Source organism: Falco punctatus (genome assembly GCF_963210335.1).
Source record: "Falco punctatus genome assembly, chromosome: 3".
NCBI classification, from domain to species: Eukaryota; Metazoa; Chordata; class Aves; order Falconiformes; family Falconidae; genus Falco; species Falco punctatus.
The window spans coordinates 51,259,517-51,284,851 of NC_137582.1; the positions used below are offsets into that span (position 1 = coordinate 51,259,517).

Here is a 25,335-nt window from a genome sequence, read left to right on the forward strand (position 1 = left end):
GAAATTACTTCCTAACAATATCCTAACTAATACTTATATAAGAGTACATATGTCAAGATTTTTCTGTCTTCAGCTGCACTTTTTAATCAATTTCTCTCCCCTCTGTCATCCCCTGCTCCATCAATTAGCAAGCAAGAACTAAAACCAAAACTCATGGTTGTTCACACAATACAGCTAACAGGGGAAATGAGGAATACTGTGTACCGAAACAAAAACTCACGCCACAGCGTAATGCTATCTGCCGCTGCAAAGTCTGCCACGTTGGTCAGTAGATGCAAATAGTGATATCACCAGTCGAACAGGGTGGGCAGAGAAAGCTGTTCACCACCTCAGTCTGTATCACAGCACAGAGAAGGAAATGGTACAAAGCAACTATAATATATTAAAACGAACTGACACGCCTTACTCTGTGTTGTACAATCTGCCAAACTATACTCCTTTACGCCAAGGTTTAAAATTTTTGTACATAATTTATACGAAGAACTTATTCTACACTCAGATGAAACTGATGAAAGAAGTGATTTAACCAAAATAGGATTAAATCATGTCATTTTGTCAGAATGATCTCAGAGTATTTTCATTACAGCATTTGAAGCTGAGAGAAGGTTTCTTGACAAATCTGCTTGCCTTTGAACTTACCTTCACTACTTCTGTCCTCTAACAATAAATCATGTCTGCTAGGTGACTCATCTATTTTGGAAGCATGACCTTTTTTGCTGTGTGACCTTGGAATCAATGTTTTCTTTTCATCACCCGAAAAATCACTGCCACTAGAGGTCCATATTATGTCCTCGGCTTCCTTAGAGCTTTCAGCGGCAGCAGATCCTATCACAAAGAATTGTAAAGTGTTAAGATTGTTACAGAAATGTAATTTTGTTGAATTTTAAATTCTTAAAAATTAAACTATACTATTTTTTAACTGGACAAAACATTACCAATTCTGTCACCAGGCTTCAGTTTAATACTGGAGTATTAACTCACACACCTATTTCTTATACATGCATGCATTATTTTCATTTTGGTTCTCCACAATAAATGCTAACAATTCTTTTTATACAAGGAGGCTATCGTTCTGTCCTTTGGCCGAGTAAGAACAAGTAATGACTGTCTGACATACAGCCCTCTACACAGCCCTCCTAATGCTCTCACACATGCTCTTTTAAAATGGTAAGTGGTTTAAATAAAGACTGTCCTTAGAATTCTGGGATTGGGCTTTCTTTTACTTTATACAATGAATAATAAACAAATAAAAGTATTCCATCAGTAGAGGTTACTTTCCAGTCTTATCCCAAGAGAAAAAAAAACATTCAACTTTTCAGGAGTAACAAAGAACAGCTGGAGCGTTTTTTAAGGGAGACATTTAAATTCCAAATACCTTTCTCCATGATTTTTCATAACAAAAGCAAGAGGAAAAGGATTAATACTTAACACGGAGCACACAGAATTAGCAACCATAGGAAGGCAGAACTTCCATTTCCTACCACTATCTAAAGCTTATTAGGTAAATAGGAAGTCAGACAATTACTGGGGGCTTGGAATTAGGCAGGAGGGCCCAGAAGAGAAACATAACCACACCTCCTCCTGCAACACAGAGTTTTAGGGTTTGGGGTTTTTTTCAGAAATCTAGAAAGGTGTGATTTTTGAACCCTAAAAGGTACTCAAAAGGTGCCCAGCAGGTCACCTACTTCACCCCAACAGAAGCAGCACAACTGCTGAAGCAAGTAGAAATACAAAGACTGAAGAAACTACTGCCCCCTCTTTCTTTCCTTTCCTCTGGACTCAAAAAGAGAAAGAACTGGAATGAGTCAGTAAGTCCTCCTCCTCTTTATTACGCCTAGAGTTCTTTTTTTTAAAATCACAAAATTAAACAGACTCAGGTGCATACAGAAGACTGTGAAAGCAGGATGTTGGCAAAATTCTGTTTTTCTATCTATTGCTCTTAGAAAATACATATTTTCTCTCATGCCTGCTTGTCTGTCTCTAGCATTAGAGTAAATAATTTTACTCTCTAACTAGGCATCTAAGAGTTGCTTTACATTCCCTCCTCTTATATATGTGGAGAATTTAAATATCCTGTTCCTGCTAGAACACACACTATAGACAGCATTGGTGATGCTTCTTTCACCTGTTCAAGACCAATAGCTGAAGCTTTGCAGAATGTATTTGTGGCACTCTAGGTGAACAGAGGAGCCCAATCACAACAGCATCACAACTGTGTCTCTTATCAAAATTAGCTTCTGATGACAATAACAGAAGAAGAAAGCAATCAGTATTTTGAGCCAGCTTCTACCTTGATAAAGGGCAAAACAAAGTGGCAATCTGCTGACAATGCTAACATGAAATAGTTATAACGTACCCGCTGCGCTTTCAGCAGATGTTAACAGTGGACCAAGATGCTTCTTAATCCTGGATTTCTTACCAGTAGGTCTCAAGGACTATATTAAAAAAAGACAGATTCAATCACCAAGATATTAAAGGCAGTTTTAACATTTAGTAATACACTCAAAACTACTGTTACTCACTCACCACAACTTAGTAGCACAATTTCAATTTAGTTTTTGTATCTCCTACTAGACTGCAGTATAATGAATAAGGTAATAAAGCATAAGAATAGTAACATAAAAGCTTAATTTTCATTGTTTTGGGAAACAAACTTACTGTAACTATGACAGGAATCACATCTAACCTTGCAAAGAACAAGAGCCAGTATTTTCAGCATTAAGAATCAAAAGCAGGCAAGAAGATCACGCTTGATAAAGCATGTGCCCTATTCAAAGGTTACAGAAAGAAGCACTCAGTGGCTCTGTCTCTAATTTTCTTAAATCACACAAGCCATGCTACACTGTGACTGCTAAGTACCAGAAGAAATAGAGAGCAACTTGGTTGAAGATTTTCAGCACAGAGCACTTCTCACTCAGAGCTGACTGAACATCTCTGTTTATGACCAACAAGACCAACACAAACACAAAAAAATAAGCATAATTAGATATATCATCTAAAAGAGCATCTGCACCAAGATCCACATCTGCATGGGTCATCAAAAAGCAGGATTTTCTACAGTGAATTCATTATTGCAAACATACTCTTTAGATCTAGCAAAAAAATCTTCAGAAGCAAACTTGAGTCTTTTTGTTCCATATTTTTTAGGAAATGCAGTACTCCATCCCAAATGTAAAATTACTTTTGCATCTTTCGGTGCATTATTGAAATTTTCGAACTGATAACATAATATGTTAATGTAAGCTTGGAAAATTACACTAACAAGACAATGCTCTTTAACCTTATTTCCATTTTTGTCTACTTTGACAGTTATAACAATATGTTGTTAATTGGGAAACAACACCAAAAAAAGGGCAACATCTTATAACTCAGTCAAGCATGGAAATTGGTTTAACTGTCAGTTTGCATCTCTTTCTTACACCGTTAAGCCAGCATTTTACCTCCAGCGCTGAAGTATTCTGAAAACCATCCCCACACCTAAGCCATGCATTGGAAATCGAAGCAGCAGCCACTGATGGCCTGACATTTGATTTTTTCAGCTGTAGCAGTGTCTCATCTGGGAAGCGTGCACATTCTGCATTCCAAAATCGCTTCCGCTACAAAGGAAAACAAATCCATTAAAAACACTGTGTACACATAATTCTTTTCAGGTTAACTGTACTTAATCTAGACTGCCCCTAAGTATTTTCTGAATACTTACAAACCTAAATACCAATTTTTAATGACCTGAGCAAAAAAAGTTTTGAATACTTGCAACCATTTTTTTATGCAACGCTAAATAATACCACCACCAATGCCACAGCTAAACTTATTTTTTTGGAAGTACACTACTTTATCTCCATTACATTTGGCTTTATAATCATTTCACAAAAAACAGTAGATGAATGATGACTTCCCCTTATGTGGGATGCTGGAAGTCATTTGGACTCTTAAATCAGTCATGAAACAGGATGCTGACTAGCCTTCCAGTGCTAATTTCATGCAGTAGATTTTCACGCCTGAGAATAGCTGAAGATGAGAGAATTGCCTGTTATATCCGAAGTTATCTTGCAGATTCTACACCAGTTTACACACATAATTTGATATTTAGCACAACAAACATTTTAGCCCGCTACGTTACTGAAACTTATCTTACAATATGTTGACTACATTATCTGCCTGAATACATCTTTCTTCTTCTGATACACTTTTTCTCAAGTAACAAAGTTCCTACCCGTATTTAGTAACTACTCCAAAGTTATGTTAATCAACACATATATTTTCAGCCAGGCTGCTCAACCATACATACTTTGAACTAAGAAAAATACGCACAAAACCCCTGCCAAGGTCTTTGGCAACTTTTATCCATTTTGTAACTGATAATGCATATTTGTTTCCTCTAGACCTTTTGAGTGCTCACAAGAATGAAACAAGCACTTTTCAAAAGTGAGCAGTGAACAGCATCTTCGCCCCTTCAGTCAGCCTGACCTATTGTCAAATGATGACAGTAAAACAAATGTCAGTTTCCTCAGACAGTAACTGACTTTGCTAAAAGCCTCTTCTAAAATTGCTGGGGGTATTGACACTGCAAAGCAGCTACTACAAGATCTCATTATCACCAAAGTCAAACTGTCCACGTAACAACCCCCACAGAAGTATAAATGAAAAGTAAAATCTTGAATATTATGTGGTATAAGGTGTCCAAAGCGCTTTAATAGGGACATGATATCAAGTAAGGCAGCTACAGCAGTTTAAACAAGAAAGGTTAATATCATGACATGAAGGGAATTTAAACCTCGCCTTCCTCCCAGTGAAGATGCTGGCCCAAGCCTCAATGTCCAGAGTGCTTAGACATGAACCTTTACATTGTGCTATCTTCTTGGTAAGTACTTCTGCTTCTGCACAGCAGAAAGCACAAACAGGGCAAATGTTAACCACTGAATCACATCAAGGCCCATTTTTTTGGTTCTGCAGCAAGATGTCACAGCAAGACCTCACTTTAGTTGGAGACATTTGTTCCACCTGCATGTCCCTCAGGCTGGATGACTTCTCTCAGGCTCAGAGCTGACTGTACAGCCAATGGTGCACCAAGGCTCAAAATCATGCCATGGCTCTAGTTTAGGGGTTTTTTTGTATATTTTCATAGCTTCTGGAAGATTTTGCAAGATCCATTTCACAGACAAAACTTTACAGTATAAAATATGGTTTATCTAAGCTTGCTTCTTAAATAGGACAATCCAGTGCTGAAAAATGCTGATCTGTGCCAACAGTAGCACTACAACTTGCATGCAAGTTTACAATACACTGCTTTTGATAGTCAATTAAAAGCAGAAACAATTGCAAAATAAGTGAAAAAGCCACAAAAATGCATGCACAAAGAGTTACATGAAACAGGCTTTGTAATATATTTCTACTGTTAGAAAGCCTAATGAACATAGCACCAGAGAACTACTCTCTCTTAAGTTTCTCATCCACATTATTCTTAAAATCATTAAATCCCCGGACACACAGAATCCCTCTATTTCTGTATGCTGTCCAATACCAACAGAGTGAAGAAAGAGCACAGCATAAGGCACAGGGGACAAACAAAACACACGTGGCAGCTGAGGTACAGCCAGTGGCGCACAACTGTCAAGATTTGGGAAGGGGATGCCATATAAAAGTCGGCAGGATAAAAGCTATATGTTAACTGCCTCTCCCTAAGTAAGAAGGGTTACGATGCATATAAGAAGGGTATACTTACAGTTGACAAGATTAAAAAACCCCAGACTAATATGAGTAGAATAAATAGCTGGTTTTATGCTTAGAGGATGTAGATAGTTACGCTTACATTTAGATCATTAGGAGTGCAATGTGAAGTGGCACTGGGAGTGACTTTCAAATAGCTGGAATACTCCTTCAGAGGCACTAGACAGTGACAGGCAAAAAGCAAATTTTAATAGTTAATGACTTAATGACAGAAGAATGTTACTTAATCCTGCACTTTGCTAGCTTGGATACAGGCAGGGCTGCTCAGGTCTTCAGAGCAGCACTACAGGGATGTATTTGTGCAGGTGGTCTCATGGCAAATCAGAAGTAACTGGAGTCCCCCCTCCCCCTTCTTCTTCCTGAGCACTTGGCACTTGCCAGACTGTGCAGACACCGTGACAAGGAACCAAACAGGCAGAAAACTATTTTGGGAAGAAGCACTAGTTACCTACAGCTGGCACAGCAGCAGAAGAAAGGATACAAGGACCAGTGGGACCACTCCAGCAGCTGCTTGACACAATGTCAGTTTAATTACAACCTGAATAACCATCAGTACTGCTGGCAGCTCTGGTTAATTACCTCTTTATCTCACCATACTTTCTTCTCCCCAGATACAGGAAAATCTGAGACTTTCTGCTACCACCACACAGAAATTTATAGCCACTATAGTTACTGAGAAAAACTGAACACAGTTCCTGAAGTTCCAGAACAACAAAGTAAGGAAATACACCCTTTACATGAGATGTTCTTCAGCTACTGCAAATTTCTGACAGACACCATCTGGAGGGAAGAGAAAGAGGACTTAGGGTTGTCGATATTGACAGTAGTGACTTACAGCTCCATGCCTTTAATGCAGACAACTTTCCACCATTTCCCACATCCTACTCCACCTTAAAAAAAAAAAAAATGAAAAAACAAACCCTAATGACAGCTACTCACATCCCAAACTCCTTGACAATTTCAATCTCTCCATGTAAATACCTGAAGTGAACTTGGGAAAGCGGACCTACAGCTTCAACCCACAGTTACTGAAGGGGAGGTTTGTCAAAGCAGCACTGCATGCATGCACATGTATGGGTGCACATATATACACACCCACCCTAAACATATTTTTAAAAGAAAAATATGCCATGCAAAAGCGTATCATTTCAACATGTGCAAAGTAATGTTTATGTGCAGATACAAATGTAAAGCACACAAATGTATTTTTATTAAAAATATGAACAGTGTGCAATAGCAGTTACAGATATACATAGATAGGAGGTTACAAGACATGCAATTCAGGAGAAAAATTCTCAAGGACAACCACCAACACCAGAGGGTTCCCTCTGGCTGAAGGTTACAATGCAAAGAACGGAAGCAAAACACAGTGACCATACTTTCCACATACAGCTAGTGTCACCGTGCTTCAAATTACTAATGCAGTACACCAGCAGGGAGGCCAGCTGCGAGGCCCAGGAGTGGGTAGTTGTGATCTGGAGGCAGCTCTGCGGGGCCTCTGTTCAGCTCTTCACCTTTGGGTGTGGTGGGATGGTGCCTCTGCTGGGGAGACCACCCTCACCCTTCCCCTGCAGAGCTGCAGCATCTGCTGCTCCCTGACACCCTGGCCCAGAGGTCTGGTGTCCAAGGACCCCTCTGCAGGAATGCATGAGCTGGCATGCAGAAATGTCAAGTTTTAAAGGCTCTTTGCTTCCACTCCAGCCTGCTTCAAGGCAACAGAGAAACTAATATTTTAAGTAACTTGCTTCTCAGGAATAAATATTTATAATTAAGCTAATCTGAAGGCCGTGCTGTTCCCAAAGAAATGCAGCAACAGTGAGTTCTCTTAATCTTGAGTCACAAGGTTAACCCTCATCTTCTTCCTCTGGCATAAAAACAGGACACACAAAAAAGATCTTGTGTAACTTATTAATGTTATGCATGAAGTGTCTAGAAAGGTATTGGTATTAAAAAAATATGTATCACTGAATTGGGCTCAAAAGAGCTAGAGCACACAGACCTGGTGTACTGCAAAAATCAGGATTTATCACAAAACAGAGTCAGGCAAATAATCTTGTGAATTGTGTAAAGCATCTGAAGACAAAATATGACCTCTGAAGTTCTGAGTTAAAAAAGGGGAGGCTAGGATGGCTACCTCATGTTGAAATTGTCTGTGGACCTCTGTTCACAGAAGTACTGCATTTTGTCACTGGAGCAGCCCCTTCTAAAGAAGTGAAATAAAATTAAGTCACTCCTGATGGTGTCAGTGGAATTAGGATCAAGCCCTTCACGTAAAAGGCATGGCAAGCAATCCTTCTCCCATTACTTCTTTAGTTATTTCCAATGAGAATAAAGGTAAGTCAGCCTACGTGGGTACAGGTATGAGGAAAAGGGAAAGACTCTCTGAAAATTCAAGAAATATACATAGTGATTATGCAACAGAATACAAGAAATATGGGGCCAGGGATTTGGATCTGATTTTTAAATAGATGTTCCTATCTAGAACACCTCCATTCAACTGATCTATATCACTAAATATGCCAAATACTTGTTACCCAGAAATACCCTATATTAAATCACTGGGACTATATCACAGCCCTTTACACCCCAGACAATCCCACTTTCTTGGGGCTGCTCCAAAAACCACAGAATGAACCCGCAGGAAAACATGAACCAATATATTATCTACTTCATATACCAGTGGCATTTCTTTGACAGTTCATCTTCTCTAACACTAAAAGCAACATTAGCTGAAGGACAAATATAATAAAATGTTCTACTACATGAACTCCTCCTGCTACTGACATGCAAATCCATGTTAGTCATGTCACTTAAGCACCTCAGAAGTATTCAAATACAATTATTAATTCTTCCCAAACAGAGCAGAACAAACAATAAAGTGCTGAAAATCACAGCTCTAGTTTCCAGAGGCTTTTCATATTTTTAAAAACAAAGGAAACCATTGCATAAAAGTACACAGAAATACCAAACACTGACCAATAACCATCCGCACCTTTCACCTTCGTCCTCAAGAGACTTCACATAAAAGTACTCATAAACTAGAAGAAGTGTTGGGCTTCAAAAGCACAATTTTAAGATAGCACAAAACTCGGTTTGAAAACATGCATCTCATTTTCGGCAAAACTCAGCTGAACACACTACTGAGCTCCTGAAAGTATAATTACTGTTTTTCCTGCCTAGATAGAAAGTGCAGTTTTAATTTAATATTAAAACATCCTTGCATTTGAAACCCTCAAGTGAGGATTCAAATAAAGGTTACAGAATTAAAACTGTAGTCATATTTTTTTCAAGCCAAGGTTATTTTTTTTATTCCTATGAAAACCAGTATGTATATTTTCCAAAGGCAATTTGCAAGAATACATATGAACCTGAGAAAGGACCTCGTTAAGTTGTAATCATTCATGAAAAAGTCTAAACTGTATGACCACAGTCACAATGACCTGGCATCCCTCCCTCCAAGCTGTCAGCATGCATGTGGGAAAGAGGAAAAAAAAATAATCTCAAAATACTTTTCTTATTGATATTGGTATAGGAGACTGATATTTTTAGAACACTGTTTTAAAACATTTCTTTGTGTTCATGATTTTTACTAATCAATGAAAGGCTATTCTCATTGACTGATATATATATATGTATTTAACATTACCATTTGAATGTCAGGATTTTTTTAACCTATACAAGCTTATTTAAGCAAGAATATAAATTACTATAAGCCTACATTGAGGAAAAAAATAAACACTCTCAAGGAATAAGAATACTATTGAAATGCATTTTGTGTCAATAACTGGTGGCAAGCAGTTAAGACTGAAATCTTCACTCCATCAAAATGGTTAAAACAAAAAAATTTGCAAGATTAAGTTATCAAAAATGTTTAGGATACTGTAACTATTATACTATTTTGTTATGTATTGTGTTGGCTTGTTTTTCTGAATGGTTTAATTAATAGTCAGCAAGTGGAGAAGACTGCTGTCTTTTCACTTGACCAGTGATATAGTAAATGAGGAACATTATCTTTGTCCGCAAAAGAAAGTACTATTATCAAAAGCTGCCATCACATTGCAACAAGAGTTGGTTAAACCTCAGCAGTCGAAGTGTGCAGTTCTTTTACTGGTCAAAAACTTGTAAGTTTTAGAAGAAAGTATGTATCAGATCAGTACTACAAGGTAAATTAAATGTAGGATGTTGTTTTAAACTTGTTGATATCTTCTTCCGTGAAAACCGATTTCAAGTGTGATTATTTTAAAATTGGTGTATTCACACCATTTTACTCATACGCTAAATAGAAAACGAAAGGTTTTAGAATACCGATCCATCTGAACTGGATTTGTATTTATGCCGCAAATGACACTTGCAGTCTGCCCTTCAGCAGCATCTCAGTATTAGCACAAGCACTTCGTCACGGGCAGCACCCGAATCGCCGTCCTGCAGATACCACCAGCTGCCAAGCGAACCGCCAGTGTGGAGACCCACAGCAAGCGCCGGGCGCTTCTCCCTCCACTCCCACTCGTGCACCAGGCAGCGAAGCTACTCGAGGGACTATTAAGCCAGGCAACGTTGACAAGTCTCTTCCTCTCATAGTTTTACTTTCCCTGCACTTTGCCCCCGACGGTCATCTAAAAACCAGGCTGTATTGCACATTTTCCCCTCAGTATAGCTGTGCTTCCACTCCGTAGCGATGAAGGTCAGCGTTGCGCAACCCAGCACACCGCGCGGGCGGCGGACCCGCTCTCCCGCCCCCCGCCCCAGCGCGGCGGGCCGCCAGCACGCACGCGTCGTGCCTCGGAACAAGCCGGAGCGAACCCTCCTCCTGCGGGGTCCGCGGCGTAGCCAGAGCCCAGCGTGGCCTCCGCCGAGCCGCCCCCCGGCAGCCGCGTCCTCGCAGGCTGACCTCGGCGGGCCCTGCCCCCGCCTGCCCGGCCAGGGCGCAGGGAACAGGACCCGCCGCCCAGACCCCCTTCCCGGGGAGCCACCCGACTGGCTGGCTGCCTTCCTTACGCCGCCGCCCCGGGCGGGCCAGGACGTGCAACGCGAGCTGCGGGATCGGGTCTGAGGGGGGGGGGGGGGGGGGGGGGGGGAACTGCTCCGCCGCCGCCCGCCCCTCACACCGGGGCCGCAAGGCGCAGCGGGCGGCCGGGGCGCACAGCGAGGCCACAGCACAGAGCGCCGCTGCCGGCAGGGCCCCGAGGGGAGGCCAGAGCGGCCGCCACCCACCGCACCCGGCCCGCCGGAGCCCCCAGCCCGCCCGCGCCGCGCGGCCCCCTCCCCTCCCGCGCGCGCGCAGGTACCTTCCTACAGGGCATCGCCCCCTGACCAGGCGGCCACGTCCCCTGTCACGTGGCGGGGGAGCCGCGGGGGCGGGGCAAGAGGGAACCCCCAGCCCGCTCCCCTCCCCGAGCTGGCGGCTACACCCCCGCCCTTTACAGCTTTGGCGCCGCCAGCTCCCCGGCTCCTGATTGGGCTGGTGTGGCGCACCGCGGGTGACGTCACGGGGGAGGCGGGGCTCTGGCGGTGCGGAGGGGTGTGGCGGACACGGCGCGGCGGGCGAGGGCGCCGCTGCTCTGTTTTCCGGGCTCCCCCAGCCCGCTTTCTCCATCCCGCCCTCCCTGCGGGGCTGGGGTCGTGGGCCGCACTGAGGGCAGGGTGTCGTGCTCCCGCCCAGCAGCGGCAGGCTGTCCTCGCAGCGCGGCGGTTAGAGAGACGGCCTTAGCGGGCCCCGCGCCCCGGCCGTGGGGCGCTCTCGGCGGGGAGCGCCGTCGCTGGCACGGTGTCCCCCCTGGGCTGCGCGGGTTTGGCCTGGCCATCCGCCGCTGCCGGGCTGCTCCGTGGGCTCAGGTGGGGTTGGGGGTCTGGGGACGAGGAGGGGCTGCGGCCTGGGTTGTCTGTTCCTTGCCAGCTGGGCACTGGCTGAGTTGCCGGCCCAGGTTGCTGAGGGGGCGGCGTGGAGAGCTGAGCTGCGTTTGTTGTGGAAGATGTTTTGGCTCTGCATCCTTCATGATACCTGAGTTGACTCGGAAGTAAAATCTCAAGAGTGGGGCTGTTTAACACCACAAGGAAACAAAGCAAGCACTGGGTTATAAACACTGCCTAGATATCTAAACAAATAATGTCTGAACACGGGACAAGACGCTTTTTAAAAAATACATTTGCAGTGAAGCTGTTAACTTGAAACTTTTAACTCCCTAAGCAACAAGTAAGCTGTTAAAGCTACAGACAAAAAGGGTAACGGTAGTACCAAGATATAGGGGCTTGGAACTGAAACTGCTTTGAATAGACCTTCTCTTCCATAAAATTATAATTGCAAGTGAATGAAGGGGAAAAAAGGCTGATGACCTTTGAAAATGTTTTTCTGGTACAAATGGAAACACTGGCAGAGAAGGGACAGAGAGGTTATTTTTCATTGCTTTTTGTATGTTCTTGAGAGGGTTGCTTAGGCTGTCAGTGCTGCTGTTAAACAGTTCAGAATAATAAACAACCTGTGTAAAATGAGAGAATTGTATCACATAGCTTAATTAGAATTTATAAAGCACTTTTGATAGAAGGTACTGTATGACTGCATTTTTATTATTAAACCCTAATTAGATGTATATGTCTATAGTTTACAGTTTGAATTTTTTCCAAGGCACCCTGTGGCCAATACCTGTCTTGTATTCCCTTTATAAAACTGCCACTAATTAAAGCACATTTTGCAAAGAGAGGAGAGCCAGAAACCTCATCATCCAAACCCCATATAGTCTTGATTGTTATGTTCAAAACAGAGTTAAAAGCAATTGTGTTCTCATCCTTCCAAAAATTTACAGTCTTTCTTCTGAAATTATTAGACTAACAAATGAATTCTATTATACATCATCTATTATACATCATCAGAAGTGGTTTTCTTTGATATTTGACAAAGTATGTTAGTGCACTATTCAGTTAAATAGTCCTTATGCTGGAGCTAAACCATGGGGAAATGAGTGGTACTGAGTCTGTATTAATTTTTTCTGTACATAAACTCCTTCCAAGGATTCCAGGGTGCTAACACCTGGGAGGAACTTCTATAGAATCCCAAGAAGATGACTGTGGTGAAAATTTATTAAATTGATCAGTGCTTATGAAAAAGTCTTTATCTTTAATTAGGAATTGTTTAACTTGGACAGTGACCTCAAGGACAACTTTAATGAGCAAGTGGTGTTTGTCCTGAGCCTCATGAACAAGCAAAACATGAGCAGGACCATCCAGATAGTAAACCATGTGCAGCTGTGTCATGATGGTAACTCTACCACGCTCAGATGTCTGGCCAGCATCCCTGTCATGTGTGAATCTTGCAAATCATGAGACAGTGCACGCCTACACTTAGCATGAACTTAAAAGTTTACATGTTTTTCACCGAATATAAAAGTGGGATGCTCCAGGACTGGGCCAGAAACCTTGCCTACAGGTGGACGCACTGTGTAGGAATTTCCCAGGTACCAAGAGACTGGCAGCAGCTGCTACGGGGCTTCCCAGCCACAGTGTGGGCCTGGATGATGTTAAGGTGGTAATTGGTGATGTATCCTTTTCTTAATCTAACACTTTGCAGTAATGATTTGATGCTTTGCTCCTATTGGTCTTCTATCACATTGTGTGTAATAACTAGTACTGTTTCCCTTTACCATACTCTATTCTATTTTCCTTTGTTATATTGTAATATAATAAGCTACGTTTATTCTTATATTTGATTTGGAGTTCATTTTTGCTCGGTATTCAGTCAGTCAGTAAAATGGTGACTCAATCAATAGATTTCCTTCAATTATTTTTTATGTTCTTCACAAGTACTGAAATGGCATGGAAATAGGGAGGTTTTCTGACCGGTTTTCTCTATCTATTAGGAATTAACATATAGCTGCGATTTTTTAAAAAATAATATTTCTGTGGAGAAAGTATAATAGATGCCGTGCTTCTTGATGAAAGCTTAAGTTTCATAATAACAGTAGATTATTCTTTAAGTCTGGTAAAAAATTCTGTGCGTTGTGTTTTTGGAAGTCATAATTAACACAATTTGCTATATAATTTTTAAGAACTGTTTTTTCACCTACATGTGCAAGCATATCTGTGTTCTCACAGGCTTAAATAATAGTTTGAGTTTGCTGTTTTATCTGATACACTGATTGACCACGTGTGTGCTCAAGATCAAATTTACTGCTGCTTAGGGAACATTAAGAAATTTTATACTTTTTGTATTTTTGTTGCATGAAAATTCTATGAAAAATATGAAATTCCTGTTAACAATAAAACTGGATTTCTTTAGTGAAGTCCAGAAAGAAGTGTTTATTTGTTGGTGGTGCTGTTGATTGCACTGAAGTTTCTCAATCCCTCTGTAGAAAGAACTTTTCTCTCAAAGAAACAAAATGTATTTTATACAAATGAGTCAAAAGATAAGGAGGCTTAAATAACTGACATTTGGAGAACTTGTTTATGTTGACTGATTGTGTCTGTCCTTCATTCTAACATGGGTTTATGGATTAGTTTCCTCTTACGGAGCTTTAAGTTTCAGCTTTAAAAGCTTTCCGGTGCATAAAGCCTGGTACAGACAATGTCAAAGTCCAACACAGAGAATTTTTTTGGCTTGAATTGTTTCTGTAGTAAAGTTTTAAAAGTCACAAATAACCCAGCCACTTAACTGGGATGAGATAGAAAAAGTTGTTAAGTATTTCAGAATCTGTCTTTTAGGGTCAGCTAGATTTTTATGAATCTATCAGGCAAGAGGTGACCCAAGGCCTAGGCTAGATCCCAGGACAGATCCCCAATGTACATCCAAAGCAATGTTGTCCTGCAGACTGTAATACAGTTTGGTGATTCCAGGCTGTCTAAGGTTTCCTAGGAAACATGAAACACTTCAGACTTCTTAATCTCCAAACTGCAGTGTCAGTTCCACTATAGATTGTACCACTTCACAATATGATGTATGGCTATGACAATGTAAGCTGTAAACCTGTGGAAAAAAACCCAACACAAACAACCCTCAGGGGATGCCAGGTTTTAGTGAAGCAAATGGAGTCAAATTTCTACATTCATGCAAATTAAAAATTCCTAGCTGATCATTTCAGAATCAAAACCAAAAATAGACTTTAAATGAATTGGCATACCTGAGAAGCATCTTTATGCCAGCCCTTGCCCCTGGGCCATAAAGCCACGAAGGTCTGCAGCCTCTGGGGCCTTCTGGCTGCCAAGCAGCACAGGGTGGCTGTGGGCTGGGCCTAAGCGCCGCCATTTCAGCATCCCACCACCAAGCACTGCACGGGGCATCTTACTGTCTTCTCCTGCTATTTCTTTGTGTTTAGTGCGATAAAAGAAATACAAGTGCGTAACTTTCTGACAAACAGTAACATTTGGGAAGCATATTTGCCTACTTTTTATATAGATATCTCTGTAGTTGAACAAGATAAACATGAAATAAGATTTTCCAAGCTGAAACCAAACTCTATCACCAAAATACTTTGGTTCAGGTCTAACTGGTAAAAAAAAATGCAGGCACGTATTCAGAGCTGGAAAATATGGCACTTTTTAAACTTCAAAATTAGACCTGTTTACTCCCTCCAAAGTTCTTGCTGTTAAATTCAACAAGATATAAAATTACTGAGGTACTAACATTGCACTTTATATATTTTAGTAACTTCAGAAACTGAATTATCTCTTTTAGCTCCAGTATTAATACTACTTTAGCATAATTGGTTTAATCATAACTATGGTGTACCCTTGTGCTGAAGACTTTACAAAGGCTGTTCTCGAAAAACCGCAAGCAATGCCATGCCCAGATAAGATGTTGAAAAGTGGATGGGGTCTGCTGACTCTCTGCAGTCAAGAAGGTCTTTTCAGTTTAATAAGTAAGCATCACTTAAGCCAAGAATAGCTACACTGTTGAGGGGAAAAAAGGCTGACTGGCATGGATTTGTGTGCACCCATACTGTTTGAGGCTAGCTGCTCCACAGCAGCCTGAAGTGAGCTGGCGTGATGCAGAGCATAGCTAGGAAGAAGGTAAACATGTAAGCAGTGTGGACAGCTGGGTCCAGTGGTCACCAAGCTTCCCCATCACCAAACTGGAGGGAGCCAGAGCACAAGCTTGAGTACTCTCCTGTGATTGTCCTTGCTGCTGAGTTGTCAGCAGCCTCCCTGGCCTGGATCAGGCCCTGCCAGCTGGCGTATTCCCAAGCAGTGCCCCTGGCACTGTTTTGGAGATAGCATGTGCCAGGACTTTTTTGCAGTAGGCAGTGTGGACAAGGCTGCCCTGACTTGGAAGTAGAGAGTTTAACTACTCCACAAGATGTACCATGCCACTTGCCCTCAGAGCCTGAGAATGGATTCAAGCCTGTTTTATTTATTAGTACAGTATATTAACTAGTGATGTGATATTTTAAGACTTTTTCTTTCATCACCATGACAATATGGAGCAAACCCCTAAGGAGCTGTGATCTGCAGCAGAGGAAGCAAAGATTAAGCTGTCTGTTTAAAGGGTCCTCTGTGATGATGAGTCCCATGGATTAATCTCAGGAATGGCTACCTTCAAATTTTCCCTATGCAAGAAGCTCCATCATTACTAATTTCTTCATCTAACTTGTAACAGGGTGAAAACTGCAAGTCAAAGATATATTCTAAGCTATCCTGAGTCCTCATCTCTTTGCCTACCATTTTGATGGATTAAGAACATAACTTGTATTGATGTTTGATTTCTTTTTTAAACAAATACCATTCATATCTGTGGAACAGCTGTTCCTTTTAACTTCTTCTTGCATGTACTAGTGGTACAATATGCCCACTCTTTCAAAATAATAAATCACTGCTTTCCTCCCAGTATTACACATAATTAGTAAACAGCACTGAAGACCCGAGAATTCCCCAACTGATTCACTGGATTCAAATCTGGCCTTGAATTATTTCCCCTGAGCTGCAGAGAGTCATGTCTGGGTCCTTTACTTAGTAAAGTCTGAACTGTCACAAATGTTCTGGCCACAGCTGTTAAAATACTTCCAACTTTTGCTATACTGAAAGTTAACTGTGCTCTGATTTGGGCCTTTGTCTTAGTATTTGCCTCATCCACACTCAAGCTCATGAAATGGAAGTTTGTTCAGGTTGTAATACTCACTGGTGCCAGTTAGAACTCCTCTTTACTCAGGCTACAACTCAGTTTTCCAGAAAAGACACAAGAGAATGTGCTACAGCACTAAGGCTGCTTTCACTGCTCTTCCCACCATCCTGCATGTAGGACAGACAGCTTGGATCACAGCTCAAACAATTGTCCTGAAAAGAACTCTAATAAAACATCTCAGATTGAAAAATTAAACCATAGAAAAACCTCTAAACGTATCTATGAGTATGCACGGAAACAGTGAGAACATCAGGTGTAGCAGTAAACCATGTGGCTGTGGGTTTTGCTTGCTGGGCTTGGCTAGCCTGCATGCTGGGGCCAGCCATTGGTATGGATTGTGATGCTTAAATCAAGGAAGTTTCTTAAATCAAAGGCTAGCACCTTTGATGTCAGTATAATTTCCACAGTATTCTCAAATGTTGCATGACTTGTGTCATACCTTGCTCTGTGGGGTTCCTTACCTATTCGCCAGTCTGTTTCCCTCTCTTCAGTATAGCTTATCTAACGCTGCCTCCTTTGATGTGCACGTTAGCAGACAGAGAACGTGCGGAGGCATTAGTTTGTGAAATTGCATTTTTACATATGTGTAATCTTTTACATTCTCTGTTTAGTGCGGTATTTATGCGTTTTTTTTAAAGAAGTGTTTCCTTTATCACCAAGACAGTTTTGAGAGGAGGATAGGAAATAAAACTTGTGTTCTGTGTCTGCTATATCTATATAGCTTCTACATCTATATCTTTGTGACCGCACAACTTTTTGACATAAATTTAGAGGCCTGCAGAGAGAAAAAAATACTTTGCTACCTTCTACCTTTCAGAAAAGGAAGCACCTATTCTACTGCTGTCCATCACACTCCTAATAGTTGTCCAGCCAAATTTCTGCTTTTGTGTTTGAGGGTTATGAGTGTTGGAGTTAAGAAGTGAAAGTGATAACTATAAAATGGTTTGGTCAGTTTTAGGAACTTACTTGCGTAAAAAAGTTGCACTGAGTACAGTAGCAGTCATGAGTCTTTTCTTGGGTACCCTTGTAGATTGACTCAATAGCATCATACGACTTTAAAATACAATAATAACAATGGGAAGTGAGGAGGATCTGAAATCAAAATCCAGGAACACTAATCTATGTTCAAAATCTATGAACACTAAATGAAATTAGAGTTGGCTCCTGAAAAATACGAGCTCCGAAGACTAGCTTTCCTAACTAGAATCGAGCTGTAATTCAGTAACCTGAAGCCATGTGTTAAGAGTTTTGAGTTGCTTTCGAGAGCAGAAGTTCAGCTGCTGCTGCTGGAAGCAGAATGTAGGTGTAAGCATATCTCAGGTGATTAATGTGTGATTAATAACACAGAACAAGAACCACTGTATACGGTTTGCACTTAGCAATTTTAACTTTTATATAATTCCTATCAAACCTGCATAGTCTGTAAAATAACACCGGCTCTCACAATGCATTAGGTGTCTGGAAGAGCACGCGGGGGCATGAGTAATGGATTTTCATTGATTTCGTTTCTGGATAGATTCCATTTGGTCAATAAGATCTCAGACCCCGACGTGTATGATTTCAACCCTCCATCTAATAGTGTACAGCAAAGGTAACGCAAGGTGTCATGCCATCTACTTAAATGCATTTGCAGCTGAAACGTTACTGCCGATGTTTCCCAGTCCCTTGCCCACACCAGTGCCTCGCTCCCCTTGAGGTCAGAGGTGCAGAACACACTGGGGGCCCACGCGGCATGAAGGGCTCCGGTGCTGTAGAGGAATTATAGAGGGCTGTATGAAAAATGTATTTGTAAAAAGGTTGTAATAATTGTTAAAAACATAAGGTATGAAATGTTAAGGGGGAAGTGTAAAGGAATGAAGCTGGGTTAATTAGCATGGATAATATACAGCTGCGGGCCGGCTTCAGGGGCGGCGGGTTGGCTGATGTAGATAAGGTGCAGGCTGTGGCAGGTTCTGTCAAATGGTTGGGCAGCCAAGGGAGAAAGAGGAGGAAGAAGCAGGGAGAAGAGAGAGCGCGCTCTGGGTAAGGAGAGACTAGGAGGAGGCAGCAGAGGGACTGGCGTGAAGAGTATGTTGGTATGAGCTAGTGAAAGACCTTGTTGCAGCCGGCTACTTTGGAGCGTGCTGCGACGCGGTGCAGGTGCCGTAATAAAGAGATGAAAGAGGCAGGTCGGTGCTGGGGGGGGGAAGGGCGATAAAATCCTTAATCCTCACTGTCACCCGTTTCTAAAACACGTTACTTAAAATAAAACATCGGAGGGAGGCGGCGGGGCCGGGGGCGGGCGGAGGGAGGCTCCCCGGCCGCGCCGAGGGGCGCGGCCGGGGAGCCTCCCTCCGCCCGCCCCCGGCCCCGCCGCCTCCATCCGTCCCCCCCGGCCGCCTTCCCGGCCGCCTTCCCGGCGCGGCGATGTGGCGGTATGTCAGCGGCCGGCAGCTGGATGGCTTCCGCCAGTACAAGGTAACGGCGGGGGGGTGTCGGAGGCAGCGGCGTACGGCGGCCCTGGGTCCCGCCGGTTTGGCGTGCTGGGGCTGCCGCGGCTGCTCGCCCAGCCCAGCCCCGCTCCGCTCTGCGTGCGGCCCCGCCGCCTCCGGAGGGTCGGCGGCTCCCGGCTGCGCCCGCCCGCAAGGGTGGCCTTCAGCGGGCCGGGGTCTGCCTTGGGGCGGGGTGGGAACGGGGTGGTTACGGAGCGGCGGGTCCCGGTGGAAACAAAGTTAACTGGGTCTTTTGAGTAGCGACGTCTGTGAGAGCCGTGCGGGTTGGATTGAAGCACGGTTTAGGAGTAATTGTTTCTGCAAGGGAGCGTGCATTGGCCGTGCTTGCCTGGCTCCATCCATGTTCTTGGTACACTGGAATGCTTTGGCTTTGAGAACTAAATGAGAAAGACGGAAAGAAAAGCTTACTTAAAAAAAAAAAAAAAAAAAAAAAAAAAAAAAAAAAAAAACACAACACCTTGAACTGAACCTCAGGTTTGGAAATGACAGGCCTGCAGAATTCAGATGAATAGGTGGGTCATTCGATATCTTGATTTACCAGTGCTGTGTTGCAGTCGTGTGAGATACCTGGGTTTGTTCCCAGAATGATGCAGGTGCGGTCTCAGGGATTACCCACAGGTGCTGTAGCTGTGTCTGAGGTGGGCCCTACTATCCTGTTCACACGCCCTCACAGCCCATTCCCTCTTAAAAGTGTGGGGAGCACACCAGCTTCCAGCAGCGCAATGCCCGACATTTTATTTTATGCTAGGTTTTCCAAAGCAGTCCCTACCCTGGGCTCACCGTGCTTCTTGCTTTTATCACGTGCCTTCCCAGCCTGGCTTCTGACCAGGGGACTCTGCTTCTCCCTGCTCCTACCGAGCCCTTCCCTTCCCCAGACCAGCACTTCTGCCTGCTCACTGTGATGTGAAGGATGGTGGAGTAACTGCGGTTTTAAGAGCCTTCTCAAAGTCACTTACTAGGAATGTGTTAGGCACAGCAGCTTGTTAAAATGTACCAACCTGTTTGTGCGTCTCCAGCACGAGCGAGATAAAACATGCTGCAAGCTGCATCTGGCCACTGGGCCTAAGTTGCGCAGGCCTGTGCTTGAACAGTGGAGCCGCAGGCTTGACTGAGATCACCATAGGAAAAATAAAAAGCTATTTTTAGCATAATCAGATGTTATTCAAGTAACTTTCCTGAAATATTTGAGTTTGTAGTACAAATACAAGGAACACTTTTATTGCATTCTTCCTTACCACTTGAATGAAAGTAGCTTCAAACAAGTGCAGATGGGGAAGAATCAAAATAACTTTTTTTTTAAAACTGGTAATGTTGTGTAGTACTTACGAATTACAGGGCAAATGATTACCAAAAGACAGAATCACATAAAATGTTTTAGTTGAGTATATTAAAATTCCTTTGGGTTTTTTTTGGAACATTGCAAAGGGCAGAAAATAAGTGGTTTTCTTAATCACAGCAATCAGCCAACACACTTGAGAAGTATCTGTTCAACTATGATCTGGAAAACCATGGTAAGTTCAGGTTTTAGAAAGGTGGAATCAAGTAGTTTGTTATTTATTATCCGAGGTGATTTGGGACTGGGACATCCTGGAAATAAATAAATAAACAAACCAATCAGTCAATCCAAATGACATAGGCTATACCCAGAGAAACGCAGCTGCTGCTGAGCTGGTGGGGTTTCTGCACCATCTTGCTGGTGCTCCAGGTTGCAGGAGGATGTGGCAGGTGGCCCATTCCTGAAGTGCTGCTCACAGTGCGTTAAAGTCCTCCAAAAATGCAAAAGGAGTGCAGCAAGGAGAGGCAAAGAGACACTAATCACTGCCGCAATCTCCTCCTCACCTCACCTTCCTGTGTCTGGGCTGCTACCACAACCACAGCTCTGCAGTCACCACCTCCCTGGCCTGACACATGCTCTTCAGCCTCTTATTGTCCTCTGGCTGCCATCTCCTCCGTTCTCCCCTTCAGCCTTAGGGCCTCACCTCACCCTGCTCCTTCAGCTTCCCAGCCCCTCTGAGGAGACTGCTGCTGCCTACTCAACAGGACTGGCACTAAACTTGGTCACCGTGCCCAGCAGACACAGGTTATCTCTTTTTACAACCACCTGGCTTTCTCTGTAGCGTGTTCCGTGTTGGACCCAGCCCTACAGTGCTGTGGAGGGGTACACGGGCCAGCCCTGTGAAGAGCTAGATAGTCTCTGAAAGGATTCATTAGCACACGTTCAATACTGAGCTAAAACAAGGTATTGCTTCCAGGCCTGAAGCATGCCTAGGGACATCCACCTCTCCATTGTGCATCGCATTGCAGCGTTGTATTTGTACTAGTATCAGTGGCTTAATATGCTCCATACTTTGCACAATTTATCTGCTGAACTGATCCAGGAGCTGATCATAATGCAGCTTAAAAAAATAATTTGTGTCATCCACTCCTTTTGTGAAGGTAAACTTGGCCTGAAAAAAGTACTGTGCAATTTTCAAAATTTTCACACAGCTGAACTCATTTCTCTGCCATGAATGCTTCAATTGTATGTCTCGGGCACTGTCTGTCTCCTGTTTGCAGTGGGAGGAGGGCCTTGGCAACAAAACCAGCACGGTTCCTCGCAAAGGGAATGGCAGACCTAATGAATGCAAAGACTTCAGCACCCTTTAGCATCGTCAGGTCCGTGTATATTATGCTTTTGAAACAAGTATTCCTCGATTACTAAGCTTTGGTTTACATTACAGAGTGACCCCAGAGCACACAAAATGCATTCCCTTTGAATGAACCTAAACCAGATGTACTGGGAATGTACAAGTACACCCAGTACATTCAGTCCATGGTATCATGCTGGAACCGGTTCAGTGTAAAACCTCCTGAAATCCTTACAGGATGGACATCAGATCCTTAGGGCTAGTTGTTTCACTTTACAAATCTGTTCCATTTGTTCTTCATGTTAATGGGGATTCAGAGATTCCGTTTTCTTTTTTCTGCTCAAATGTGCACTGAGAACAGATGGAGATGTGATGATGGGACAGTTCAGACGCAACCCTGGGTATTGCTGTTGTGTTAATTCTGCCGTCTTCTTGCCTGTGGGTCAGGTGGGCAGGTACTGATTTCAGGATAGTTGTATGCTGAGGTGATTTGCTGCAACTGAAGAGCAGAAGCAGTGTTACTTGGATTTGTCCTGTCTCCTAGGATCTGGAGCGACACAGCTGAAAAGCTGCAACCAGCTGTAATTGTAGGGCTTGGGTCATGTCATTTCTACTTTTTTTATTTCTCTTATCACCATTTTGCAGTTCTAGAGGAGCACCCATGGAATTACACAGCTGCTTTTTTTTCTGCCTGTTTGGGTTTCTGATGTAAACAAGCAGTTCTGAGACAGCCAGGTGATGAGTACAAATAAACCAGAATTTGGTTCTTATTTTTATCCTCTTCACCAGAATGCAGTAATGTTAATGATAAGCTCTTGTTGCCATTGCCTTTTCACATCACTGCAATCTTAGGATTTCCCTTGCAAATCTGCCTCAAATCAGCTTTTCTACAGCACCTATGGGCAGAGGTTTCCCAAGCCAGAAAACTTTGACATCTTATCCTCTTTCAGAACAAGAGATCTAAGGACAAACTACAGAAGCTTGACTCAAAGGATAGGTCTTGGAAAATATGATTTAAAAAATATAAGATGAAAATGAAAATGAAAAATTAAAGTCTAAGGTTCCATATTTTCATCTTGGTGCATCCACGCTGCTTCTGTCCTCTTAGGCCATTTTTTAGAGGGTGACTCCCTGTGCAGAGAAGATGGGGGGGAGGGAGTGGCAGTAAATTTAGGTATATGTGGTTTCATTTCGGTGAGACTTCTGATATTGTCCCACATTTTCATAAGTAGGTAGAGGTAAGTAAGATGAAATCAGTTTGAAGTGGAAACACATTAAAAAGGAATTTTAAGTTCTCTGTCAAAGTAGGAGGTTCTGTCAAATGGGATGCTGCCTACAGAGCTGTCTCTCTGTCCTGACTGTTGCTGTTCAATACTTTCATTAATTGACAGAAGGGGGATTACTCTTGTAAAATTTTCATGTGATACTGAAACACTTTGAGGAATAGGTTTCTGATTTAAAGTGTTCTTGAAAAAGGGATATAATGGCCAGAAATCAATATGAACAAATTCAGTAAACAAGGTACGGTGCTTAGGGGAAAGAAAATCAACATTTCAAACATAAAGGAAGAGGCAACAGACTGCAAAAAAGGTACCTGGGGATCACTGTGTCAGCAGTATTGTGGCTGGTGTAATAAAGAGAAAAAAGCTTTTAACTGTGAAGTATCATAGATAAGTCAAAAGGTTACATATACTCCTGCAGCTGAGGTACTGATCAGGTGTCAGCTGGAATAACATGTCCTTCTTGCTTTGGCACACAGTTTACAATCCACAGAATGGCATTAGGAATATTAAGATGCTTAGAAAAGATTAACTGTGAGAAACAGTCGAAGTACCCGGAGTGAGAGCCTAACAGCCACCTAGCCTTCATGTATGCCCCTTTAAAGAAAGACAATACATAAGTTTTGGCTGCGCAAAGAAAAATTTAAGGTGGATGCTACGTCAGTCTTGTGTCCATAAGGGTTGCTGGAACAGGTACTAAGGGGAATTGTGGAATCATTTTATCAGTCTTAAGAAGTGGCTTAATTTCCCTGAGGGAGGACCTACAATCTAGTCTGAGTGTTAATAAGCAGTTGCTTACACCTTTTTTAGCGAAGTTTTGGATAATGTGTTCTATTTTAATGTGCCAACGTGGTCGTTTATCTCAAGCAATAGGCTCATTACCTCGTGGCAACTTGATCTGCTTCCCGAATGTCTACTAAACATGATCCTGCATTAGATGAAGGTGCTGGAGTAGAAGACCTCTCAGGTTACATCCCAGTCCTCATTTTGGTAGGTTTGAGAAACAAGATCAGACATATGATGATATGTTTCAAGGCTTGATTGTTTCTCTGGTACTGATTTATACCAGAAGAGCAAAGTGTGTTGGGTATAATCTAGCAGATTACTTTCTGGAAGTTCAGGATTGATCCAGATATGAGACTGGATTTCTGTTAAGTCTTTACACATTTCCAAGACTACCTGTGTAACTATGAGATTTAGAAACAGAAAGGGTTCTGCTCACATTGATTGAACAGGAGTTTTGCTTTCAAATGTAGTAGCACAAGGATTTTACATGATTTTGAAAGTTTAGGACAGGAGGCTTTCATTTGCATATTTATCTGGAACTTCCTTAGAAGACAGTTAATAATTTTGTTCGTGATTGCATGTGGACAATTTTATATACGTTGAGTACATACATGTTTATTATACAGTGTTTTTTGCAGATGGCATTTTTGGTTTTTTCTCCCTAATTTTTAATTCCAAATATTATTTAAAAGCATTTTATTATCAGTTTTATCTGCTGCAGTTAGTTTTTTCAAACCACTTTAATAATGCCCTTGAGTATTTGAGGCAGTGAAAACTAACATTCTCCACCTTCTGTAAAACCAGTGAGTCAACAGCCCATTGTTCTACAAATAAAATCTTGCCGTCTTCCTCATGTTACTTTGATGGATTGGAAGACTAGGGTTGTAATTAAAAGTTGTTGAACAATATGTGAAATGAAAAAAATCACTCATTACCCTTACATTTTCTGTCACTGTATTCATGTGTAGAAGAGTTGTGGGCCAACTGTATTACGTCATTCTGAAAGACCATCTTCATGCGCACACCATTTCTTACTCCTCATCCTGTTGTAATGGTAGCTGACGTTAATGTGGCATTTCAAGAGCTCTGTAATCATTATTTTCCTTCTACATACCATATGCTAATGAGCCAACAACATAACGAAATCACATCACAGCGATGCTACATTTGATATTCCTTGCTGCAGGACTTTTTCCCCAATGATGGTGTAATTGTATGTGGTTTTGAGTGCCACATTATGCTCGTGAATTTTAAAAAGTGAATTAGATCACTTTTGGGATAAATATGCTGGATATAAGGAGTTGTTGCCTTGTTGAATCTCA

The 25,335-nt window shown here is 42.4% G+C and overlaps 2 protein-coding genes across 6 annotated transcripts in view; one reads left to right on the plus strand and one right to left on the minus strand.

Annotated features, from left to right (window-relative positions):
- The window catches only part of SPIDR (scaffold protein involved in DNA repair), a 209,168-nt gene extending 197,717 nt beyond the window's left edge, over nt 1-11,451 (minus strand). For all 3 annotated transcript variants that reach the window (XM_080381474.1, XM_080381472.1, XM_080381473.1), the window contains exons 1-4: nt 11,013-11,451; nt 3,441-3,596; nt 2,357-2,435; nt 640-825 (exon numbers count right to left, since the gene is read on the minus strand). In XM_080381474.1, coding sequence (XP_080237600.1) covers nt 640-825; nt 2,357-2,435; nt 3,441-3,596; nt 11,013-11,027 — 436 coding nt within the window. In that variant the 5' untranslated portion in view covers nt 11,028-11,451. The remainder of the gene's footprint in view (nt 1-639; nt 826-2,356; nt 2,436-3,440; nt 3,597-11,012) is intronic.
- Nucleotides 11,452-13,566: 2,115 nt separating this feature from the next.
- LOC308061478 (ethanolaminephosphotransferase 1-like) overlaps nt 13,567-25,335 on the plus strand; it is a 65,455-nt gene continuing 53,686 nt past the window's right edge. For 2 of the 3 annotated variants that reach the window (XR_013927242.1, XM_080381511.1), the window contains exon 1: nt 13,567-19,285. Coding sequence is in view for 1 of the 3 variants with exons in the window: in XM_080381511.1 (XP_080237637.1) it covers nt 19,235-19,285 (51 nt within the window). In the remaining 2 variants the exon portion in view is untranslated. The remainder of the gene's footprint in view (nt 19,286-25,335) is intronic. The other variant, XM_080381512.1, reaches the window with a different exon arrangement.